We start from the raw sequence: 20,574 nt of genomic DNA, 5'->3' as shown, positions 1-20,574 counted from the left end.
GGCGTGCGGGGTCACGTCATTGGAATGCTTATTTCCCTCCTATTTATTTTATTAATGAGATTTTTAGAAAGATTTTAGAAAGGGGATTTCGATGAAGTTAATGCTTACTTATTTATCTCCCATTTATTTCAAACTTTAGATTATCTTGGCGTGTGGGACACGTCATGGGAAATTCTTTTACGAGATATGGGGAAGCTTTATGTACTTATGGATTTACTTGGTTTTCGGGTTTCTTTTGCCATACTTTGGGTGATTTATCATTGCTAGCATTGATCTTCCGCCTTCGTGGCGAGGTGATGGGATCACCGAAGCCCTCCGCCTTTGTGGCACTGGTTACTGTCTTTGTGACAGTAATTCTAAAGCCCAGTATCCTATCGCTACACATAGTGGCGTAAGGGTATATTACGGGAGTAATGGGAGTACTTTAGCCTGGGAGGCTATCACCCGAGCCTGGGTGGCTCACTCGTATGGCTATCATCTTCCCCTATTCTTTATACTATTTTCGACTAGCGGGCTAGTCCAATTTATTTTAGCCAGCGGGGCTGGTTCTATTTCTTTGAGTATCGGAGTTTCCACCTTTTCTTTTTCGTATGTGACTAGCGGGGCTAGTCGGCCTTCAAGAGCGAAACTCCTCTTATTTTATTTTTGTTAATCATTGCATGCATCGGGAATTTTAAAGAAATAAATGTGGAAAGTATAAAATCCATTTGGTTTAAAATTGTTTATTTTTTTGTCCACTCACGCTAACGTTTTTATGTACTTTCCCCTGGGCCCTTCGGTTTCAAATGCCCAGTGTGCAGGTGAAATTAGTTGAGGTCGGGCGTACATGGAGTCGAGGCATAGTCAACAGTATGGCTTCCGCATTTGCCTTTGAATTAGGTTTTCCTCATTTACCTTTCTACTAGAATTGCTCTGATTACCTGAGGAATTAATGTTGTTAAGTTGAGATTTGTGTGTTGTGAATTTGGTTGATGTTGATTTGGGGAGCAGGGTGGCTCCAGGAGAATAAGGATGGGTGATTTAGAAGTGTAAATATGCTTTCTACAGGTTTTGGGTTGTCCATTTTAGGGGAAGTTCCGCCAAATTTTTGGAAGAATTTCTCCTAAGGTGGGCCCCGCAAGGCCACCTCAGATTTCGGGGTGAAATCTGGGCCGGGTCTTGTCAATGTCTACTTTCTGTAGAATTTTACGGATCTTGATTTCGATACTTTTAGAGGAAGTTATGATTATTTGAGTGAAGATAGGTCGGACAAGAAATCTGCTCGGGAATTTACAACCATTCGTGGAGAACTCAAGTTCCGTGACACAAGTTAGTCAATACTAATGTTTCAAGGAAGTTAATTCAGATGAGAATTCAAGAATACATGTATTCCTACTTCTACAAGAGATATTTCAAGGTTTTCCCATTCCAAATGAAGAAAGGAATCCAAATCCAAGTCTTACAAGGAAACATGAAGCCAAAGATGAACAGAAATCTTCCCTATATAAGGGAGCACGAATTTAAATGAGGAGAGAGTATAGGGAGCACAATGTAGATGCCTAAGGAGCGGAGACGACTCATCCATCTTCCCTTTCTTTTTCCCTTCCATTCTTTTTATGTTCTTTCTATGTTTTATTTAGTTATATTTTGTTAAACCTTTTTCTAGGGTTAAGATGATGCCTTAGCATGATTATTTATGTACTTTGATGTTTTATTAATGGATTTATAGGTTCTTTATGATGAATGCTTAATCACTATTTGAATTGATGCTTTATGTTTAAGTTCTTTGATTGATCACCTTAGGGCTTTGCATCTAGTAATTAGGAGATGAATTTGAGGCGTACCTGCAATATAATTCAAATTAGCTTCTTGTGATTAAAAGTTGTGAATTACATTATTGTCGTACCTGAAGTAATGATTTGCATGATTCTCTTGTTTTCTAGAATGTAATGAGTCCTATGTGTTAAATTTATGCCGTACCTGGATAAACTGCATGTTAGGATATACGACATCTGCCGTACCTGGAGAGAATCATACACTTAAGGAAAACTATGGTCTAAGTGCCGTACCTGGACATAGATACCGGAATTGTCATCAAAATAAACAAAAGAATCTGTTAATTGCATCGAAACATAAATAGGATTGTTAGTGGTTGATTCCGAAACCCTAGGTTTTATCATTATATGTTTCTTTCTTTCTTTCTTTCTTTAATTTTCACATTATTTCTTTATTCAAAAATCCAAAAACCATATCTTCTTTAGCTTTAGTTTGATTGTTTATGTGCTTTTGTGTTTGGATTAATTAGGTTAGGATTTAAATTGATTATCAATCCTCAGTTGGAACGACCTCGTACTTGCACATTATATTAACGATGATTCGTGCGCTTGCGAGTTTTAATTAAAATTTCACAACATTATGTTGATCACAACAATGGCTGTACTTGAAATTAGCTATTGTAAAAGCTAGCTGCTAGCTAGTTTGGTATCCTGAAACTGATGAGATTGTAGTTTGGTGGGTTACTTGATGCAATGGGAAATTTGCTAATTTTAGGTCCTATAATATGCTTTTGATGTCTGTTCGTACAAATTCAACACATACAGGTTTATGATATGTTGTACCACATATATAGTAACAACAAAAAGAACAACTGTATGTCGTTCCTACATACTTGTAACAACATAAAAGTGAAGTTCAATTCATTATCAAACAACAGAAGTTCTTCTAACAGACAACAGAAAAGCGAAGTTCATTTAACTATCACACAACAGAATTCGATTCCGTAATAACATTGTTCTCAGCTTATATCAACAATTAAATGTCTTTGAAAATGTATTCAAACAACAGATTGTTAAACATGCCTTTATTTTGGTAACCTCAGACAACATATAAATGTGTTCTTATTTAATTTCAGACAACAGCAGTTTTATTAAAACTGTAGTGTGTAATTGATTTGAACAACATTAATGTGTCGTTGTATGTGATTAGTAACCACAGAAAGCCCCAAATCCTTCAAAGTTGGGTTGTTTAGACGACAGAGCCTTGCGAAACTTCTGTTGTCTGAGTTAGAAGAGACGACAGAGGATATCTGTCGTCTGATGCCGTAAGAGACGACAGCTGGATAGACAACAGATAATTTAGATATCAGACGACAGATATCATCTGTCGTCTGAAGGCTTTATTGGCATAGTGGGACTGTCAAACTCACGCGTCGACCTGGAGCCCTGAAACTTCTGGAGCATACGCCTGACTCTTACACAACATGTTGGGCCGCAGTGTGTATTGCCACAGATGGGTGGGAATATGACATGAGGCCAGAGGGGGCGAAGGCTCCGCGGTTTCGGGTTCCCTCGAAGTTTCAAGCCATAAAAGGTTTCCTACGTGCTTGAGGCTTGTCTTTTGTATTTGGATGTCATAATTGTTTCTTTGTTATTTATCCATGCCCCCATGTTTTGTCATTGTACTTGTTCCGTTATGTGAGACTTTCTTTGTTTGCAGAGGGTTGGAGACCGAAGTTGACGGACATCGAGCGAGAGAGGGTGTGTCGGGTGCACTACTGTTGGACTCACAAAAGTTGTCTGGATTTGCGCCTCTCACACTGGTCGCTGCTTATTCATCTGCCGCTGACTCGCGAGCCCAGAAAGTTAGACTTGACGTTGGAATTGTGTTTGATGTTGTTGACGGTGCACTGATAAATTCCCCCCCCCCTTTGTTTTTGTAGTGGTTATTTGTATCAACAAGAGGACCAACGAAGTTCTGAAGAAGGCAATGGCGGATATTGGCGGTACCAAATACTACGTCAACTTTATGATTGATGAGGCAGCTAAGGTGCGGAAACAAACTGTTGATCCGCCCGCACACAAGGAAAATAACGACTGAGGGAGAGGCAAAAATTTTGGCACCCCAGCTACACTCGAATCGAGCCAAACTGACGAAGAAGAACGCTGGAGGTAAAGAAAAAGATGTGGCGGTTGAGGAGGAGCAAGAGAATGAAGATATGGGGTATGCGCTAGAGGTAACCGATGATAAACCTTAGAAGAAAACGACACCAGCCGTTGGGGAGCAGAACGTGGTGGTGGGCGATACCGAGAGAGAGAAGAGAACGAAAACTGTGGCCGACAGAGGAGGGTCCAAACATGTCGGTGGATGCCGGGGGTCAGCCAGTAATGAAGATTGGCGTGTCGCAGAGAGAAATTTTTTTGCCTCCGTCGTCTCTCCAGATCCTTCAAAGAAGATAAAGGCTGTAGAGAAGCATGTGGCGGTTAGCCAGAAGGATGTCAGGGGAGGTAAGTTTGTCTCCGACAACCCTGTTATTGGGTTGGCCCAAAGGGCGTCTGCCGGTCAACAGGCCTTTCTGCTTAAAGTTTGTGAGGGGCTGGGTCTTGGCGGCGATGCCAGAGTTTCACGGCCAGCGGCGTAGTCAAAGTTGGAGACAACCCTCGACCTGATTCTGAAGGGTGCCTATGATCTCTATCTTCACCAAGGCTCGGCGGAGGAGCGCAAGCTGAAGGAAGAACTCTTGCAAGCACAGCGTGATTTATCGGCTGAGAAGGAGAAGAATAAATCCACCGCGGGGGACATCGCCAAACTTGACGGTGCTCTTCTCGAAGTGAAGGAAAAATTTAAGCGTGTGGTGGATAAGACCATCGCCGACACCGCCACCATTGCTAATCTTAATGCTGAATTGGCGGTCCTGAAGAAAGAGAAGGTTGAGAGAGAGGATACCATCGCTCAATTATAGGAGGCTCTGACCGCCAAAGAGAAAGAGTTGGCGGACTTCCAATCTGCTAGGTAGGAAGAGGTGGCGAAGCTGGCGGAGGACTAGAAGGAGATTGTGCGCTTGGAGGTGGTCGAAGCTTTTAAGAAATCGGTATAATTCAAGACACTTTTGACGGATGCCGGTAAACAAGGTGCTGCCGCCAACTTTAAGGAGCTCAAAGATAGCAGCTATTTAAATTTTGATAAGATAATAGCTGATGGAGCCCTTCCACAACCCACTCCTGTCGAGAATGTCGAAATAGAGGATGTTGAGGGATTTGAGGATGACGGTTCCTATGAAAGTGGCTCTTCTGATTGTAGCAGAGAGAGTGGTTCTTCTGGAGAAGAAGAGAGGTCTGATGGTAATCCTGAGACTCCGACTCCGACAAGTAAAGCTGAGAAGAAGAAGATGGGTGCTCGTCAACATGTCGAGAAACATCGTCGTGATGATCGTGTTTCGAGGTCCTCCCCCCATGCTGGGCAAGATTAGGATATGTCGACTTTGGTTTTGTCGTTGGTCTTTTTGTATTGTGGCGGTTTACACATACGCCTTTTGTAATCAAAATGGTACCTTTATTTTTGGGGAGCCCAATTTCTTAAGTATGACGCTTTGTTTATTTTCCTATGTTGTGTTTAGATGTTTGTTTGCTACTTCCCTTGGGATTGTAGCGGAACTATTTTTGCACGTCAATGAAACATGAAAGGGATTAAGATTGGTCTATTAACTGCACATATATCGCCTTTGTCCTTTAGAGAAGTAAAGGTGTTGGCGTGGCAAGACTTGATCTATTTGAATGGTTATTATTATGTTTGTTTGTTTTTTTTTTTTTTTTTTTTTGTGCATGTGTGGGACAATGGTTTGAATAATTCCTCATTTCATTGACGACTAGGCGGACCCAGCTTCTTACAAAAATATGTACCCGTAGGTAGCTTTTCTTAGCTAAACTTTGCAAAAATTAGCTAAGTGAAGATGCTCGTGGGCATGTTGCGGTGCTACTTATAGTAGTAGCTGAGATGTTGAGTGTTCCACGGGTGAGTAGATGTGACGCCCTCCTTGCTTTTTAGGTAAAATGTGTCGGGGCTCACTACCTCTACAATTTGATAAGGTCCTTTCCAAGTTGGGCGGAGTGCCTTTGGTGGTGGTATGACTTCTTTCATGACTCAGTCGCCAAGTTGTAGGTTTCTGGCCTTCACACGATTGTTGTAAAAACGCGACACCCGCTGCTTGTTCTGCAAGTTGTGCAGGTGGGCTGTATCTCATTTTTCCTCCAATAAGTCCTTGCCCAGATTGACGCCGTCAACGTTCGTTGTGGCGTCGTATCCGTCGATCCTAGTTGTTGGTTCGGTGACCTCAATAGGGAGGACTGCTTCTGTGCCAAACATCATGCAGAATGGGGTTTCGCCATTAGCGGATGTTGGTGTTGTTCGGATGGCCCAAAGAACTTCCGGGATTTTTTCAGCCCATAAGCCCTTCTTGTCCTCCAATTTCTTTTTTAGCAGCTTCTTGAGGATTTTGTTGGCCGATTCAACCTGACCATTGGTCTGGAGGTGTGCCACCGAAGTGAAACGCATCTTGGTGCCTAGTTTGGCGGTGAAGTTGATGAGTTCTTCGTTGTTGAATTGTGTTCCGTTATCAGTGATGATGGTGTCGGGCACTCCATAACGACAGTAGATATTTTTCCATAGGAAATGCTGAACTTTAACGGTGGTGATGGCCGTTAATGGTTCAGCCTCGATCCATTTGCTGTCTTAATCGATGGGTACGATTATGTATTTGAACTGACCTTTGGCGGTTGGGAGTTTTCCGACAATGTCCAGTCCCCACATGGAGTGAATACAGGGTGCGATAATGATGGATAACAGTTCTGCTGGTGCATGCGGAAGGTTTGCGTACTGCTGACATTTGTGGCATGATCTTAATGTTTCCTTGTGCGATAATGATGGATAACAGTTCTGCTGGTGCATGCAGAAGGTTTGCGTACTGCTGACATTTGTGGCATGATCTTAATGTGCTAGGACTTGTTTTCCCTCTTCTGGCGTTAAGCACTTTAAGATGGGATGTGTGAACCCTTGGCGGTAAAGCTTGCCATTTTGAATGTTGTAACGTGTTGCCCTTCTTGCCAGTCGCCTTGCTTCGACTTTGTCAAATGGCAGTGTGCTGTCACATTTGTAGTTGAGTATTTCATCCATCCAATTGGGGCTTACATCGATGGTGTAAATTTCCGCCAGAGTTTTAGTGATGTTGGACTTATCAATGGTCTCCACCCTAGTGTAGGCGGGACTTTGATGTGGTTGAGCAGTTGCTAGGTGTGCCAGGGAGTCGGCTTTTGCATTCTTTTCGCAGGGTATTTGCGTGATGTTGAAAAAACTGAACTTGCTAAGCAAGGTCTTGGCGTATCCCAGGTATGCCGCCAGTTGTTTGTCTTTAACCTGAAAAATGTCGTTGACTTGATTTACCACCAGCTGTGAGTCACTGAAGATGTTGACACTTTCTGCTTCACAATCGATGGCTAACAATAACCCCGCAATAAGTGACAGGGTCCGCCCCGGATTCCACCCTGGAATCCGAAGTGGCCCTGTCAGTTGGTATCAGAGCACTAGGTTTCTAGATTCTGTAGACTTCCTTACTTCCTTGCTACTTTATATGCCTAATGACACTTAGTACCGAAGAGCACACGATGGGGATCCGCCGCGGTCGGGCCATCACTCGAGAGGTACTAAGTGTCATTAGGCATATAAAGTAGCAAGGAAGTAAGGAAGTCTACAGAATCTAGAAACCTAATGCTCTGATACCAACTGACAGGGCCACTTCGGATTCCCGGGTGGAATCCGGGGCGGACCCTGTCAATAAGTGCCTGGTACTCCTCCATATTGTTGGAGGCCTTGAAGTCAAACTTTAGGGCGTACTCTACGTTAAGTCCCCCTGGCCCTGCGAGGATTATAGCGGCGCCACAAGCCTTGGAGCACGCAGAACCATCTACATAGAGATTCCACCGCGACTGTGTCCTCGTCTGATTGGCTTCAGGGTGCTGGATGATGTCCTCCGATACTACATCGGTGGTGTGCTCCGGTTGTGACTCTGTTAATTCTGCTATGAAATCAATAACAGCTTGTCCCCTGATGGCGGTTCTTCTCTTGTAATCGATGTACAACTCGCTGAGTTCTATTGCCCATTTGCTAAGGCGTCCCGAGTGTTCTGAACTTTGAAGAACTTACTTTAGCGGTTGATTTGTGAGCACATGGATTGTATGTGCCTGGAAATATTGACACAACCTCCTGGCGGCCATTATGAGTGTTAGCGCAAGTTGCTCAAGTGGTGGGTACCTTGTTTCCGCTTCATTCATGCCTCTGCCAGTGTAGAATACCGGTTGCCTCCCTGTGGACAATCGCACAGCTGATGGCAGACTTGGATACTACCAGGTAGATGTATAGTATTTCGCCACATACCGGAGTTGACAGTAGCGGGACGGAGGCTAAGTATTCTTTGAGGTTCTGAAACGCCACTTCACAATCAGGCGTCCAATCGACCACTTTGCAATGGGACCTCTTCATTGCCTTGAAGAAGGGTAAGCACTTGTCGGTTAACCTGGAGATGAACCGAGAAAGAGCCGTTAACTTTCCCTGCAGACTTTGTACCTCAACTTTCTTTTCCGGAGACTTCATGTTTATGACTGCCTGCACTTTGTTGGGGTTAGCCTCTATTCCCCGTTCACTAACTATATATCCAAGGAATTTGCTAGCGGTTACGCCAAAGAAACATTTTTCTGGATTCAGGCGCATTCCATATGCTAGTAGTATAGCTAAGATGATGCGGAGGTTGGCCACATGACCGCCAGCTTTCACGCTTTTGACAAGCATGTCGTCGACATATACCTCAATGATCTTACCCAATTGTTCCGCAAACATTGCGTTCATCAATCGTTGATATGTGGCTCCGGCATTCTTGAGGCCAAAAGGCATGACATTGTAGCAGTATAAACCCTTGTCGGTGGTGAATGTTGTGCATTCCTAGTCGTCGGGGTGCATCTTTATCTAGTTGTAACTAGAAAAGGCGTCCATCATACTGAGTAGTTCATGTCCTGCTGTTCCGTCAACCAATTGGTCAATGTGAGGTAGCGGGAAGCTATCCTTGGGGCATGCCTTGTTTAAACCTTTGAAGTCGACACACATCCGCCACTTCCCGTTAGGTTTCTTTACCATTACCATGTTGGAGATCCATTGTGGATAATGAACCTGACGAATGAAGTCTATGTCTCGCAACTTGGTTACTTCTTCCCGATATCTTTCTTCATCAAATGCTTGTCGCTTCTGCTTGACGGGGTAAAAGGATGGCTTGATGCTGAGCTTATGTTGAATTATGTTGGGAGAGATTCCTGGCATGTCGGCGTACGACCATGCAAAGACTACAGCGTTCTCCTTGAGAAACTGGGTGAGTTCAGCCGCTATCTCAAGGGAGAGTTGGGCTCCGATACGAACAGTTCTCTCTGGATGCTTGTCGGAGATGCTTACTATGCAGAGCGACATCTCTGGGTTGATGGGCTCTTTTTTGTAATATTTTTCCTCATCATCTCTGGGGTCATCAATTTTATCTAGCAACTGTAGTGTATTAGCTACCGTTAAAATTTCATGGCGGCCCCTCGACCTCGACATCGTTGTTGAGCACTCTCATGCAATTGACTAGCTTCCCCTGACAGACCCAGTGCCATTGGGTGTTGGGAACTTCATGAGTAGCATGTATCCGGCTATAATGCATTTTAGTTTGTTGAGAGCTGGGCGACCGATAATGGTGTTGTATGAGCTGAAACAGTCTACCACAATGAATTCAGTATGTATTTCCGTCATACAAGGGACTATCCCGACCGACAAACGCATATAATCTGACCCCAGAGGTTGAGTCACGTCACTAGAGAAACTGAGTAACGGCTCGTGGTCTTGTAGAAGCTTGTTGTTGGGCTGCAGTTGTTTGTAATAGCCGTTGAATATGACATTGACAGCGGACCCGCTATCTACCAGTACCCTTCCTAAGGACCACTTGTCGAGGATTGCATCTATCAGAAATGGGTCTTCATAAGGTGAGTGAATACCCCGCTCCTCCTCCTCGGAGAAGGTGATTGGTTCCCAACCAGTTTTTGCCATTTTTACCGATCGGTCATAGCGGATATTGAATACCTCTTTTGGGTGGTTAGCACGCTCATAACACTTTCTTGCTCTGTGTGATAAACTGCCTATGAAAGCACACCATTAATGGTGTTTATCCGTCGCATTGGTTCGATGTTGGCGACAACCGGAGTTGGTTGTCAGACCTTGTACTGCTCCATCTTTCCGTCGCGGTATAATGACACAATTGCAGTCTTGAGGGTGTTACAGTCGTTGGTGTTGTGACCGCTATCGTCATGGTGTTTGCACCATTTGCCAGTGTTTCTAGGTTTTCCTACTCTGGGGTATTTTCTTGAGGGTTGTGGTGGTATTTGATCCTTGCACTGATCATATATTTCTTCATATGACGCCGTTAAGACTGTAAAAACCTCAAATTTTTGAGCATTTATGGCGGGCTTACTGTGGCGGTTGTCGCGATTGTCGGGCGATCATTGTGAAAGATCTATTGCCCTTGTTGTGATACTATTGATCCTTTTGCCGCTTGTCCTGGTAATTGCCTTGTTGTCATTCCCTTTTTTTGTCATTGGGTGGTGTGGTGGTGTTTGGAGTGGTGGTGGGATTTCCTTGTTGGAATGTGGCTGGCTGGGGGGTTTTGAGTGGAGTTTGTGGAGGTGGTGGTGTAGCGCCATAAGTGATGTACTCAGCTTGGACACGTAGGACGGCCTCATTCATGATGTAGTCATATGTGGCGTTTGGACAATTACAGTTGAGGTGGTATAGAAAACTTGTCTTGTGAAGTCCCTGCTTGAAGGCCGCCAGTGCCATTGTTTTGTCAAGATCCCGACATCTTGATGTGGCGGTTCTCCATCTTGGGACAAATGATTTTAATGACTCATCAATAGCTTGGTTGATGCTGAATAATTGGCCGGAGTTGTGGTAACCATCCGTCATGAGGATGAACCTTGACAAAAATGCATTTGACAGACTTGAGAATGAGTCCATGGAGCCTAGTGGGCATTCGAAAAACCAACTCATTGCCTCGCCGTCCAACGTTTCGCTAAACAGGTGACAAAGCGTTGCGTCATCAAATCCCTTGTTATTGGTTACTTTCTTGAAAGTGTCCATGTGTACAAATAGATCTGTTATGCCTCCAAATTGGGCTATCTTGGGCATCTTGGCATATGTGGGTCTGACGGTTTGCAAAATTCTGGTAGTGAACGGACCTGGTCGTGCCGCGAAGAGTGGATTCTGTGTTGGCGGTAGAGTGCAAGCCTTGGCCCTCAACAACCTTTCCTCTAATTCCCGCATCTTTTCCAATATCAAGGTGGTAGCATCAATAGTTGGTCTAGGCATGTGTTGGGTTGGCACCACCATCTATTGTTGGGGTGCCAGCATGTTTTCAGTTCCCCTCTGTTGACCGGCGCTGAACTAATTATCATATTGCGGCTGTGAGTCCGCCACTTGCTTTTGTGCTAACTATAGCGGTGGTGGCGGTCCTAATCCTGCTAGTTCTGTTGGGTTCAGGGCGACACCCATTGGGATTACTGATATCGGTGCTACTCTTGTCCCTGTGCTTGGACTGAGCCTTGCGCTCTAGAAGTGTTCACTTTGGGTTTGTCGTGCACTTGTTCCTAGTGCTTTCTTCAGCTCATCAAATTTTGACAATAGCGTCGCCACCTGATTTTGAGCTTCTGCCTTCTCCTTTCGCTCCTTTTCTCACTCTCTGTTTGCCTTGTGCAAGTCCGCCAAGGCAATCTCTGACATAGCAACAAGATCCTGGCCTTGCGGTTGACTGCTTGTGCCGATCTGATTTTCCACCACAGATTGTGTTGGGAGCACCTCGGGGGTGTTGAGATTTTGACCGTCTACGTTAATTGGTGCGGTTAATAACTCATGGTTGACGGTTGAAGGATTGGTAGGGTTGGGCTGAGGGTTGGTGGTTTGATCTGCTTGGTCTCCGACACCCTTGCTACTTCCGCTAGCCATGGTAGGTTAATGGGAAATGACTCTTAGTTCAGAGATTCCCACAGACGGCGCTAATGTTAATGCTCAGAATACCGCTATATGATGTCGGTTTTCGATAACGTGGACAAGGGTCCAATCTTCCGCTATATGTATAGTGCACGAGATCCTGCTAATCTGTTAAGAGAAATACAACGACGTCAAAAGGGGAGACCGCGGTTGGCAGTCTTCACTCCTCCAATGCTAAAGTTAAACGATGTACTTTTATTGACAAATATAGCGGTAAGTAGTTATTGAATGCGTAATCAATGAAGAGAGAGAAGTAGACTTTTTATAGGTAACATAGTGAGTTACCTTACTCTTGTCTTCGATGTGGGACTGATACCCTTTAGTTTGCTGAGATTTGGTCCTTTCTGCATAACAACTTTGGGTGGCGCGTGTCGGGGGTCAAGGCATATTTCAGCCTGGAGTTGGCTTGCCGGTGGAGGTTGTCCTGCTGCGTTTCCGAGGATTACACTGTTGAAGTCATTTCGACAAGGTGACATGGTTAAGCATGAGTGTCATGTATGTACAAAAGTAATGGGGAAAATGCAATAATAAACAAAAATTTTCCATGCATTGTGCCTATAAAAGGGAAATCCTCTCATTCAAATATGATATTCACATTCAAGTCCTCCTACTATACTCAAGCCTAAACCACTTAAGCCATCTCAATCCATACATAATTCCTTTCCAGGTGCAGGAAGTAGTACAATTCTCCTACTACTCAAGCCTAAGCCTTCTGGATCAATTCAATTGCTTTTATGAGTTAATTGTGTTGAGGAAAATCAAGTCAACTAAGGCATTGAATATTGTGATCAGCTTGATTCTTGTATAGTTATTATAAGTAATTAGTTTTCCATATATATATATATATGAATGTAAAGTGGGAAACAATTGCATAGGGCTCTAATTTAGGATCTTAATTGCCTTCTGTATTGTATAAATTGTCAGTGACGTCTCTAGTCAATGTATATACAAGAATTTCACCAAATTCTTTCAAATTGGTGAATCCAATGTCTTTCTTGTTCGTATATATACCTCCCAGGCACAAATACCGGAATCACAAGGCTTATCTAACCACAAAGAACAACACAAAGACATCTCTTGGTAGGGTCCCGAACCTTTGAAGGTGGTATTGGGAACCCAAACGTCCCACATTCGAAGCAAGGGAGTTGTGCCTCCTCAAATCCTCCATAACTAGGTCACTCCCAACACCTTAAAGAGGTATCTATTTACTATCGTTTTCCACTATCTACATCTTATATATAGTGATACTAACTTAAGCATCGGAGCATTGAAGGCTGGCACACCTGGTCTTGCCTCTGACCTTTGTTTGTTTTACAAATAGATGAGAGCTTGGAGGTGATAGTAGCATGATATTCCCTTATTCTGGTAGACTAGACCATACCCACTTATCCCACAGAAACATTTCTTATTCCTAAAAAAAACTCATGTCTTTCTTGTTCCACTAAAAAAGAAACATTAGCCCAATTTGAAAAGTCTAAAGACCGCATAATTCTATTTTAGTTTGATATAGTTCAATGGATCCCAACTCCCATCAATCCCATGTTATTGCCATCAATGATGGAACCCAAGATGCCACTCGTATGTTTTCTCCACTATTTCTTTTGGCAACCTAGACTCACTTGCATATATGCTCTGTTATACACACACACACACATATGTATATATACAGTCCTTCTTGGCTAAGGACATCCTTACCTATGCTTAGGTACGGATTTTCAGTTTTTGGCCACTTTTCGATCACATATTCACATCTTAACCGTTCCGTTTTTAGGTCCTAATGTATAGATCATCTCTGAAAAATTTCAGCCAAATTGATGATCGTTAAGGTAATCAAAACTGCAATTTACAACAATGTACATAAACGGTTCCGGTTCGACAGATTCGGTTCATTCATGTAAATTGCAGTTTTGGATGCCTTAATGATCATCAATTTGGCTAAAATTTTGTAGATATGATCTATACATTAGGACCTAAAAACTGAACGGTTAAGATGTGAATATGTGATCGAAAAGTGGCCAAACACTTGAAATTCATTATATATATATATATATATATGTATATGTATGTATGCTTTGCACATGTCAATTGACATTTTTTTTTTTTTTGGGAAATGATCATTTACCCAATTTCAGCTTAAAAATTGCCCACTTGCTCCACTAACAGTTTTTTAACCCCATTTACCGAAAACACTCTAAGAGATTATTTTCCTAATACCCAATTAATTCTTTTTTATTCTTTTTATTTATTTTTGGAACTTTTTTGCCCTCTCCTTCTTTCTCACTTAGAGAGAGAAGTCATCCTCCACCTTGCTGTGCTCCGGTAACCAGTGGCCGGCCGCGAATCCTACTGCCGGATTGGTGACCGGATTCCGGCGTCTTAATTTATTGCCCCTTAATATTACCCAGTAACCATATTATTGCCCTCCAGTAATCATATTATTGCCCTCCAGTAATCATATTATTGCCCCCCAATACTCATATTATTGCCCCCCAATACTTATATTATTGTCTCTCAATAATCATATTATTGCCCTCCAGTGAATTGCAAAAACTCCCAAAATCAAAATGAATACACTATAGGCACAATTGATCAATTTATATGCATATTATTGCCCCCCAATACTCATATTATTGCCCCGCAGTACACATGTATAACTACTCAATAAAACCTTTTTTTTCATTCTTCTTTCTTCTTTCCTCTGCCAAATTTACCCAAAAAAAAAAAAAAACAGCCCAGAAACTATCTTGATGACATCAGCCCAACACCAAGCCATCCGGGTAACCCAGATTACTCTAGGCACCCAAAACAGGTCACCAAATCTACCCAGCCGACCACCGCCACACGTTGTTTGTAGCCATCCCCGCCACCGATGTAAGATTCCTCCGTCGCCGCCTAGGAATACCTCCATTAGATCTCGCTCCAACAGACCCTCCGCCGTCGGTGACCCGACTTGATCTCCTCCACCGTCGTTGAACTGGACATTGATGTGCGGCTGCTTGATTTTCGAATTTGAAGCCGTGGCTCTGAATCTTGGCTTCGTCGTCGTCGATGTGGCCGTACTGAACCAGACCGAGCAAGAAAAGCAGCAAGCATAGGAAAAACGCTCGCCGCCAATCTGCTTGGCTCTCCCTCTATTCAGACAAACCGAACCCATTTTCCGATCTGTAGACATGGAGAGAGAGAGAGACTCAGACTGAAACGAGTTAAGAGAGAGAGAGAGGGAGAGACTGAGACTGAAATCAGTGAAGGGGGAGGAGAGTGAAAATAGATCGAAGACAGAGGGGGAGGAGAGAGAGTCTGAGAGAAGAGAGTTAATTAATAGGGGCAAAACTATCAGTAGATGTTAGATTGGGTAAATGGGGTTAAAAAACTCTTAGTGGAACAAGTGGGCAACTTTTAAGCTGAAATTGGGTAAGGGTCACAGCCCCTTTTTTTTTATAGAAAAAATACAATTTCAAATACTTTAATAAGGACATTGAAACTTGTCATTGTTTTGTAGAGATAATGAATTTATTTCTTTTATCTAAAATTATTAAATTACTATTGTGTCCTCATATATAAATAGTTTTTTTAATTGATTTTTATTAAGAGAGTTTATTCTGGATAGTTCAAAATTTTAACCATTCCTCTATAGAATTAGTTTAATTTAAAAATACACACACACACACACAAAAGATTCATTATGTCAGTTTTTTATGTTCTCTAGGCTCTGTTTGGATGACAGGAAATTATGGTATGGAATAGGAATTAATTTCATTTTCCATTTAGATGTGTCGTTTGGTTGCAATTAGAGATAGAAAAGGAAATAAAAATGAGATTTGACTAGAAATTGACTCCCTCTTAAAGCCTGAATAGAATTACCTAGTTAAGGGTGGTATTCTATTTCCATTTCCCACTGTCAAAGACAAAATTACATTAATTATCCCTTTGAAAATTTATACTCCCCCACTAATATTCCTTATAAGTTGATCTCATATATGTACTTTAATTAGTGAAATGGCGTTATTGAAAATTATAATTTTATATTTCATTCTTATGACTTACCAAACACTACAATAAGAATGGAAAATTAATTCTAGAATTTAATTTTCAGTAATGCTCCAAACACCCACATGGAAATACCAAAACATATTCCATTCCACATTGGTCTGGAAACGAAAATAAATCCTTTTCTTATTTTGACATTCCTGCTAACCAAACGGGGCCTAGTTGTTTATGAATTGTAGCCATCGTCGTTAATGACATAACTACTCTTGCATCTCCTGGGTTGCAAAGAAAGGAGCCTATATAAGCATAGTAAAGCACAATTAATTCCAGTTAATGTACAGTTTTTATGGTCTCTTTTTTAGTTCGTTTTTGTTTTTTATTTTGGTTTATGGATTATTAGATTTTTTTTTTTTTTTCAGTTTTGTTGAGGGATAAATTGAGATAAGATGCATAGTGTTGTTATCAGGAATCTGCATGCAAGCTCGAAACAGGAAGACACAAAAGATCAAGCCAGCCCTGTAGGTGAAGATGGAAACGGTTGTTATGGTTCAGTTATGCAAATTGTCAAAAAATTAGGGAACCGTTTCTTACTTTTCTGACACTCCTTGCTTGGATTTGGAGAATTGTTTCAGCTTATAATGCAATGCGAGCCTCCATCATATTGTGATTCATTGATCAGTCCACAGCCTCTTGTTTTATCCTATCACAAGTTGTTGTATTCTCATCACATAAAACACTTAGGTGTAGGGATTTGTGGGACCCACTTTTTTATCACATATCGGGATCCCGACCGTTCAGTTCTTAGGACTCCATGAATAGAACACCTCGATCTGTAAATTTTCAGCCATATTGTGATTCGTTGATCAGTTCCCATCCTCCGATTTTATCCTATTAAAAGTAGATGTATTCTCATCACATAAAACACTTAGGTGTAGGGATTTGTGGGACCCACTTTTTGATCACATATCGAGATCTCGACCCTTTAGTTTTTAGGACTCCACAAATAGATCACCGTAGCAAATTTTCAGCCATATTGTGATTTGTTGATCAGTGCCCATCTGACAGGACCCGCCCCAAATTTCACCATGAAATCCAGAGTGACTCTGCGAGGTCCACCTTAGAAGAAATTCTATCAAAAATTTGGCGGAACTTCCCTTAAAAGGACTACCCAAGACTTGTAGAAAAATAATTACACTTCGAATACCAAACACCATCCTCAACTCCTGGAGCCACCCTGCTTCCCGAATAACAACAAACTCCACAACACAACACAAATCTCAACTCAAGAACATTTAGCCCACAGGTAATCAGAGCAATCTAATACACAAGATATACAAGAAAATAAAATAGAAAGGTAAAGGATTGATAAATCCTACAATGCGGAAGCAGTGACAACTATGCTTCGACTCCATGTATGCCAGACCTCAACTAATCTAACCTGCAAACTGGGCATTTGAAACTGAAGGGCCCAGGGAGAGCATTGAAAACCGTTAGAGTGAGTGGATGAAAAATAACTAATTTCAAAAGAAATAAATAAAACTTAATGCTTCCCCAATTTATCCTCTTAAAACCAATCATGCAGTCAAGTCTTGAAAATACTCTTAATCATTCTCTAAAACTGAATCTTAACTCCTGCTGTAGATAGTCTCGAAAACCATCTCAAAATCTCATTAAAATACTCATATAATTAAGTATCTCGAAATCCTTTCATAAATCTCGTATATCTCAAAGATATAAGAAAAAAATTTAAGATTGGTACATGACATATAGGCTGTTCCAAAGTTTGGTGTATTTGGTTTCAAAGAATTAACTTCGGTACATGAAGTTGCAATCCCGACCCAAAATTGGTGTATGCCGTTATGATTCCTATTAGTCAATGTAATTTTGGTCAAATTAGTAAGGGAAAATCCGTCTCTTCATGGATTAACAAAAAAACAACAAAAAATTGCAGAAGAAGAAGAAGGAGAAGGAGAAGGAAGAAGAAGAAGAAGGAAGAAGAAGGAAGAAGGAAGAAGAAGGAAGAAGAAGAAGGAGGAGAAGAAAACTAGATTTGGGTGTCCAAATCAAACCTTGATATTGGGAAGGAGGAAGAAGAAGAAGAAGAAGAAGAAGGAGAAGAAGAAGGAACAAGGAACAAGAAGGAGAAGAAAATTAGATTTGGCTGTCCAAATCAAAACTTGATATCGGGGAGGGAGGAAGGGAGAAAGAAGAAGAACGAAGAAGGAAGAAGAATAAGGAGGAGGAGGAGAAAATCAGATTTTGGGTACCCAGATTTGGGTGTCCAAATCAGATCAAGGAGGGAGGGATGAAGAAGAAGGAAGGAGAGAGAGAGAGAGAGAGAGAGAGAGAGAGAGAGAGATAAATACCCAGAATTACCCTTTGAAAATTGAATAATTGCATAGGTTTAACAGTGTTATTGACGTCATGTACTAAAAATGGGTCGGATTTGAAACTTCATGTACCGAAGTTAATTCTTTGAAACCAAATACACCGAACTTCAGAACGACCTATATGTCATGTACAGTTCTTAAAATTTTTCCAAGATATAATGTAAATCTCATCTCAAACTCTTGAAATCTCATAAAATGCTCGTATCATAAATTAGGCAATAACTAGATGGAACTACCGACTAATCATCTCATGCCACCTGGAAGGGATTGCCGACCAAGGACGCAGAGGAGGGTACTGTCGACCGGAATACGAGGAGGTGGTGGTTAGAGGATACTGCCAACTAACTACCTCATGCCATCTAGAGGGACTGCCGACCAGATGACGCATCGAAGAGTAATGCCGACTGGAATATTCAGGAGGGTACTGCCGACCAGAATATTGTCTGGAGGATACTGCCGACCAGATTATTACCTGGAGAGGACTGCCGACCAGGTAATGCATGCATGCGCTAATATATTTGCCTCCTCGAATAAACTGAACTCAATCTCATTAAAATATCAAACTCATGAAATCTCAATAAATTGTTTATACTCAAAGTATTTAAATCTCCATGTTTCTCCCAATAATAACTTGATATTCGCATAACTCAAAAATAGCAAATGCTTTCGAAAGGAAAACTCAATATTAATTTCGTAAATCCTCAATAATAAATCATCAAAAGCATATTTCGTGAACTCTCAAGAAATCGATCATACTTAAGTACTTCAATATCATACTCATACTAACCAATAAAACCAAATATTGGCAAAACTTTGTAAATCCTCCATAACTCAAGATATACTCATTGCCCATAAATCATATATATATATATATATATATATATATAAAGATATACAGTTCTTCTCCACTGCGGACGTCCGCAGTTTTTCTTAGGTACGGATTTTAGGTTTTGACCCACTTTTCGATCATATTTTCACATCTTAACCGTTCAGTTTTTAGGTCCTAATGTATAGATCACCTCTGAAAAATTTCATCCAAATTGGTGATCGTTAAGGCATCCAAAACTTCAATTTACAATAGTGTACACGAACGGTTCCGGTTCGGCAGATTTGGTTCATTCGTGTAAATTGCAGTTTTTGATACCTTAACGATCACCAATTTGGCTGAAATTTTGTAAAGGTGATCTATACATTAGGACCTAAAAACTGAATGGTTAAGAAGTGAAAATATGATCGAAAAGTGGGTCAAAACTAGAAATCCGTACCTTTTTTCTTAGGTGCGGATATCCGCACCTGAGCAAAGTTATATATATATATATATATATCATAAGATCTCGAATATAATAAACTCAAAATATTAATCGAAAAATAATAAAATAATAAAAATACTGCATGCACAATTAATTTATGATTAATTTCAGTCTACTCCCCTCAGGTTTGGGGGTATCATTTGGCTCCATTGTTAGAAATGTGAGTTATATATGTCTAGAGAGGCATACAGATTATTATGTTCTTCAAGAGCGCTGTAGCAATGTAGCATTATTTATTGATTTTCTTTATAAGAAAAAACTCATGTTCTATTAAAATGAAATTAGTAAATCCAACAGTATATTAAAACTTCTCATCTTGACTATCATATTTGCCATGAGCGGGAGCTAATTATATCAAAGCTGTAAGCAGAGTGCCACTTCAGTTTCCCCATATATCGGCAACGATATCCTAGCATGTATTGATCCAACTTCTTTGAGAGCTTCCAAATCTTTGGCATAGTGGCTTTGAACACGAGCCCAAAATTTGGCCATTGATTGACGGTGCCTTCAACTCCGTTAAAAGTGATGGCCGGTCGATCAACTAAGACACATCTTAAAATTCAGATTCATCTATTATTTCTTTGATTAATTAAATTGTGGTTCAGATCTGCTCCGGATACTTGTGAATATTGCAATCTTCCCATGGGCTACAATGGTTGAAGTTTTTGATTTGCTTTTAGTCTACTAACGTACTTATTGAAACTCAACTCGAATCGGCTTTGGATATTCTCAGTCATTTCTACCGAGATCATGGATTCAGTTGATAATGAACTTAATTTGATAAGGGAAACTAGTGAAGCACATATCAAGTAACAAGTAGTGCAAGTAATGATAGCTAATTTTTGTGCCAATAGTAATGCAAGGGCATCCTGGCCTACACCAAATCCACCATACTTGCAGGCTCTTCAAAAATCTTTCTGTCAACACCAATTCTGATTATGTGGGGAAAGAAGAGCCAATTGGCAAATTTAACATGCACAAGTTCACATCATTTTGATAATCATAATAACAAGTGTATTAGCTAG

The 20,574-nt window shown here is 41.2% G+C and overlaps 2 protein-coding genes across 2 annotated transcripts; both read right to left on the bottom strand.

Annotated features, from left to right (window-relative positions):
* Window positions 1-5,991: 5,991 nt before the first annotated feature.
* LOC112171062 lies at window positions 5,992-9,258 on the bottom strand. The gene is made up of 5 exons (XM_024308304.1): window positions 8,938-9,258; window positions 8,100-8,676; window positions 7,575-7,930; window positions 6,803-7,164; window positions 5,992-6,478 (listed from the first exon to the last, which is right to left on the bottom strand). The coding sequence occupies exons 1-5, from the start codon at window positions 9,256-9,258 to the stop codon at window positions 5,992-5,994; spliced, it is 2,103 nt and encodes a 700-aa protein (XP_024164072.1).
* Window positions 9,259-10,395: 1,137 nt separating this feature from the next.
* LOC112171061 lies at window positions 10,396-11,139 on the bottom strand. Its single transcript, XM_024308302.1, has one exon. It carries the CDS (start codon window positions 11,137-11,139, stop codon window positions 10,396-10,398), a length of 744 nt encoding a protein of 247 aa, XP_024164070.1.
* Between the last annotated feature and the right edge of the window lie 9,435 nt (window positions 11,140-20,574).

This window comes from Rosa chinensis, chromosome 6, assembly GCF_002994745.2.
Source record: "Rosa chinensis cultivar Old Blush chromosome 6, RchiOBHm-V2, whole genome shotgun sequence".
Classification (NCBI taxonomy): domain Eukaryota; kingdom Viridiplantae; phylum Streptophyta; class Magnoliopsida; order Rosales; family Rosaceae; genus Rosa; species Rosa chinensis.
The sequence above is the reverse complement of the archived record's forward strand: the minus strand, read 5'-3'. Positions and strand labels throughout refer to the sequence as shown.